Source organism: Zea mays, chromosome 9 (assembly GCF_902167145.1).
Source record: "Zea mays cultivar B73 chromosome 9, Zm-B73-REFERENCE-NAM-5.0, whole genome shotgun sequence".
NCBI classification, from domain to species: Eukaryota; Viridiplantae; Streptophyta; class Magnoliopsida; order Poales; family Poaceae; genus Zea; species Zea mays.
In genome coordinates, this window is record NC_050104.1 from 158,036,259 (window position 1) to 158,041,714 (window position 5,456).

General features: G+C 55.7%; 2 protein-coding genes across 2 annotated transcripts; one reads left to right on the plus strand and one right to left on the minus strand.

Annotated features, from left to right (window-relative positions):
* The first annotated feature begins 544 nt into the window (after positions 1-544).
* On the plus strand, positions 545-3,103 carry LOC100272528 (putative protein kinase superfamily protein). Its single transcript, NM_001146997.1, has 6 exons — positions 545-726; positions 860-1,224; positions 1,501-1,636; positions 1,983-2,128; positions 2,211-2,334; positions 2,450-3,103. Exons 1-6 carry the CDS (start codon positions 654-656, stop codon positions 2,830-2,832), a joined length of 1,227 nt encoding a protein of 408 aa, NP_001140469.1. The 5' UTR covers positions 545-653; the 3' UTR covers positions 2,833-3,103.
* A 962-nt stretch (positions 3,104-4,065) lies between these two features.
* On the minus strand, positions 4,066-5,252 carry LOC100274297 (uncharacterized). The gene has a single exon (NM_001148661.1). The coding sequence runs from the start codon at positions 4,640-4,642 to the stop codon at positions 4,268-4,270; it is 375 nt and encodes a 124-aa protein (NP_001142133.1). The 5' UTR covers positions 4,643-5,252; the 3' UTR covers positions 4,066-4,267.
* Positions 5,253-5,456: the final 204 nt, after the last annotated feature.

The following is a 5,456-nucleotide window of genomic DNA, read 5'->3' on the forward strand; positions in this document are numbered from 1 at the left end:
ATGAGTTTTTGTGTTAACTACTTAAATTGTCGATTTAGGAAGTCTATTAGAGAACTACTGGAGTTGCTCTAACAAAAGATTTATTATAGACCAATCAGGCGTAGAAGCAACCAAGCACCGCCTCCTACTGCACTCGGTTCCACAACCCACTGACAAGTAGGCAACGCTTAAGTAGGCAGCGCGGAGCGTGGAGCCCACTTTCCATGGAAATTGTAAAGGGCGCGCGTGGACAAAAGCGGCAGCAGGAAAACACTTGCGGTCGGACCAAGTCCAGGGGCCCTGCGGCCTGCGCCAAGAAGGAGACTTCACAGCTGAAGCTGCGACAATGGACCAAGCCCACGGCAGGACCAGATAGCAGCGCCGCATGTCGTCTGCCCTCCCTTGGCGCGCAGGGCCTCCTAGTCCTTTCTTTGTTGATATTTTCCTCTCCGTTCCCACCACGCTGTCCACGTCGTCCCTTCTCCTCCTTCTCTCCAGCTAGCTCCCCTGATTACTACTAGTAGTAGTAGGTAGTAGCAGGCTAGCAGCACACACAGTCGGAGAACGCGCGCACAGCAGCAGCAGCACAAGAGCACACGCCCTGAGATCAGGGAGGAGGAAGTAAGAGAGAAACGCGCGGTTGGTTGCTCGGCACCACACCGTACGCGCGCGCCATGGGGAACTGCTGCTGCGGCTCCGCTGACGCCGGCACGAAGCCGCCGGGTCGTCGTCCTACTCCTACCAAAGGTTCGTCCGCCTCTGCCCGCACGCTAGCTAGCTCCGACCGAGTCCTGGCCTCCTGGCTCCTGGGCCGGCCGCTCGACCACCGTGATGGTTCGACCTTGGACCGACGTCCGACCGTTGCTGGTGGCTCGTGCAGGAACGCCGCCGAAGGGGACGACGGCATGGGCGCCGGCGCCGAAGCCGAAGCCGAGCGACGACGGCAGCAGCGGGGCGAAGCAGCGAGAGATGGGAGGCGACGACGACGACGGTGCTCCGGGCCCGGGCCCGGTCGTCGGGCGGGTCCTGCAAGCGCCGAGGCTGAGGGAGTTCACGCTCGCCGAGCTGCGGGCCGCCACGCGCGGGTTCAAGCCGGAGATGGTGCTCGGGGAGGGCGGCTTCGGCCGGGTCTACAAGGGCTGGGTCGACGAGCGCACGCTCAACCCGGCCAAGAGCAACGCCGGCGTCATCGTCGCCGTCAAGAAGCTCAACCCGGAGAGCGTCCAGGGCCTGCAGGAGTGGCAGGTGCGTGGCGTGGCAGGATCGCTTCTTCCTTTCGTTCTGCTTTGATGGAATCGCGTCTTAGTAATTTTTCTTTAGAATCCTGATGATGATATGGAAATTTGTGGTTAATTACCCTTTCTTCGCGCGGGGACACTGTACAAAGTCAACTCTTGTAGTTGCCATGAAGTTGCATTTTTCTGCTTTTCTCCGATCCCTGGATAAGATAGGACAGGGATCTGAACCAATATAATGGCCATGCAGTGCAAATCAATGTGCTCATTTTGTTTGCAAGTGCAGTCGGAGGTGAACTTCTTGGGTAGGCTGTGGCATCCCAACCTGGTGAGGCTGCTGGGCTACTGCGGCGAGGACAGGGAGCTGCTCCTGGTGTACGAGTTCATGTCCAAGGGCAGCCTGGAAAACCACCTCTTCAGAAGTAAGCTAAGCATGCAGTTCGTACGTCTCTATAGCTACTTTTCTTGTATACGACTGACGAACTGCAATAATGTTATGGTTTTACTTTTTGGGGATTGTGTTCCCGTTCCCGGTCACCGACCGATCACCTGCCTAACATAGTTTGAAAAATATAATGCAATGCAAGCTTGAATTTTGCATTATTCTGGAATCGCATTTGACTTTTGTTGGATACATGTCTAGACGAAGACACCCAATTTTGACTAGTTTGAGCAAGTCGTCGCTTTTGTTACAAGTCATGCACGGTGCACTGTTTGAGATTGATGGGAGAGCGTCCTGCAGTCTGACTTGCCTGTCGATCTGAGCAGGCCGGGGTGGAAACTTGGAGGCGCTGTCGTGGAGCCGGCGGCTCAAGATCGCCACGGGCGCGGCGCGCGGCCTCGCCTTCCTGCACTCGTCGGAGAAGCAGGTCATCTACAGGGACTTCAAGGCGTCCAACATCCTCCTCGACTCGGTAGATCATCATCTTCTGCAAATTAAATAAAGAGTAGCAAGCAAGCATAGGCAGGTCTTGATGCATGCTATGTTCGTCTCAGGATTTCACTGCCAAGCTGTCGGACTTCGGGCTCGCCAAGAACGGGCCCTCCGCCGGGAAGTCGCACGTCACGACCCGGATCATCGGCACCTACGGCTACGCGGCGCCGGAGTACGTCGCCACCGGTACGTAGGCTTGCACGAGCACGACGACGCGCGGCCACCACACCAGGCGCGCTCATCATCACGTACGCGCGACGGCGCGAGTCGTTGACGACCACATGCATGCAATGCAATGCAGGGCACCTGTACGTGAAGAGCGACGTGTACGGCTTCGGCGTGGTGCTGCTGGAGCTGCTGACGGGGATGCGCGCGCACGACCCGAACCGCCCGAGCCACCAGCACAACCTGGTGGAGTGGGCGCGGCCCTACCTCTCCGGCGCCGGCAGCAAGCTCAAGACCCTCATGGACCAGCGGATCGACGGCCAGTACCACACCAAGGCCGCGCTCCGGGCCGCAAGGCTCGCCGGCAAGTGCCTCACGGGCGACCCCAAGAGCCGGCCCTCCATGGACGACGTCGTCGCCGCGCTCGAGGACATCGAGGCCCTTCAGCAGCAGGCCGCCGGGGGGCACCGGGACCTGCCGCCGCGGCCTGGAGCGCGCCGGTCTGCCGCCGTACCATGATTCTTCACGCGGCGCCCCTGTTGATGCAGTGCAGCATGGTCGTTGCTTGGCTTGAGCAAGCCTAGCTGCTGATTCAGACAGAACACTAGCATTGGTTCTTCAGCTTCGTTCAACTAATCGCCGGTGTTTTCATTCTTTACTCGATTATTAATCCCTCATTGTTACAGCAGTATATAGGTTCGGTAATGTTCTTGTTGGAATCGGACAGGATGCAGGGATAACGAATGATCACAATCATAGCAACATACATGCAGGTCCCATTCTGCATTTCAACGGATGATGAGCTCGTATTGTGGCCCTGTCATCACTCCAGCTGCTCTCTGCTTTGCTCTGGGATATGAAGTGACGAAGGTAGCGGTAGGGCGTCCCTGTTGGATTAATGTAAACTACTCTGGTTCCACCCTCTGACCTACAATGCTGTAAACTAGCTTGTTACATGCAACAAACAAACTACCTGTACTGTTAAGAAACTGAACTAGAAGTACAAAGTCCCATACTCTGTTACCACAGAGACTGTATGCAGCAGCTTACTGCATACAGACTAATCCCAGTTGATGATAGGGAACACCAACAGTCACTTTGTCTCCGATTCTGCCACACAACCACCAAGCAGCAACAGACAGAAGTCACTAGGCACTTGACCATTGGATGATGACACAAGTGTACTAGGCATTAACAGATGCTGCTTGTGCAATGCCAACAAATTCTTTACTTCCAAGAGAGAAGGGATGCTTTTACTGCATCCTGATGAGCTTTGTTCCATTGTCAGGACAAATCAGTTTCACCCAAGGAAGGAACAACTGAAAAGTACTTACTGGCCGTTAGAGTGTAACAAGATTCTTACTGTTGGAGTATTTGATGGCTTGTACACATCATCAATACACTCAAGCAGGTTTAGGGTTAAAAGAACCCACTCTGATTCATCATCCAAGTACTTGAGGTCCACATACATCTCCTGAGCGATGCCGAACCGCTTTAGAATTTCTCCAAGAAGATATTTTGAGCGCACACAAGGCTTGCTATCCATGACACCTCCTCAGAAGTTTCCAGCGACGCTGTCCTTGCAGGAACATCAACGCCACTACAAACCCCATCTAGGTTGTCATGCATGGATTTGGCATGTTCTGGTGGAGTCAACGCAGTTGTTTCAATCGATCCTTCACCCACCAGCTCTTTCAAGCTGTCAACTCGAAGCGTATAGCATGTTTGCTGTATCGTAATGGACAAAGAATTCAGCATGGCTCCTTGCTCTTCAATCTTTACACAGTCCACTACAATTAAACTGATAGAAGGCTTGAGCGGAATGCCTCAGCTGTGGTTGTGGGAGGCAATACCTCGAGAATTACCGACACAGCCACTTGTACACTTCCTGTAATTGCCCATACACATATCACGATTGACTGCTCACTATATTGCTGCACCTCAAACTCTAGAATCAAGACCAGAATGAGTGAGGCACACCATGCTCTGAACCATCTGGGCACAGGGGCGGAGGGCCATACCTAAAATTGTGAAAAAATTTAACGAGGCCCAACTCCGGCTCCCATCTCCATCTCCCGACTCCCGGACAGCCCGACCCCCGTCGCCAGTCGCCAGGCGCCAGCCCTCGCCCTGCATCTCGCGAGACCTCGCCCCGAGCCCCCGACGCCGCCGCGGCGCCACCCGCTGTCCCTCGCCGTCGCCGACCCTGCGCTGCGGCTTGTAAGGCCTGGATTCCCGTGGCCACCAGGAAGGCAGGAACACAGCGGCGTGAATGAGTCTGTACCCTATTTGTAGCGGAAGTCACCGTCCTGTAAGCCTCCAACAACATCCGCTAAAACAAACGCTAAAATAGAGGTCGGCTTCCGGAGCCGCTAAACCTGGAAGGCTACTGTGCGTCCGCTATCCGTGTTCGCCGACCCTGTGCTGTCGCACGCGTGCCAGATCTCCGGCGAGGAGGACGACCGCGCGACCACCGACGAGGAGGACGGGCGCGCAGCCACCAGGGACGGGCGCGTAGCCACCGAGGACGCAAGCACGACTTCTCATCGGAAGGAGGAGAAGAGCACGCGCGTCTGCTGCCGGCTGGACGGACGACCGCGCGACCACCGATGAGGAGGACGGGCGCGCAGCCACCGGGGACGCAGGCACGACAGCTCATCGAAAGGAGGAGAAGAGCACGCGCGTCTGCTGCCGGCTGGACGGACGACCGCGCGACCACCGACGAGGAGGACGGCCGCGCAGCCACCAGGGACGATGCGGCTCGAACGACGACGACTAGGTGGACCTCACGGTGCTCGGCGACGGTGGCAGGTTCGTCTCGGTCGTCTTGCTCGCCGTGCTCCTAGTCATCCTCGCATCCCCGCCATGGTGCACGGCCATCTATAGGAGCACGACAAGGAAGACAAATGCTCCTGGAGGAGACGTACACGCAGGAGCACCATCCCCATCTAGTGCATATCACATGTTTGACGTAATGTCTATGTAGAAGAATATAGACATAATCGATGCCTAATACAAGTTATTTTACGAAACATGATCAGATAGCAAACAATTACAATAATGTGTCACTGGTCGGGTGTGCTGTTGATGTCTGCTCTAGGTGTTGATTATGCTGTTAATCGGAGTACTTTTTTTGCCATATT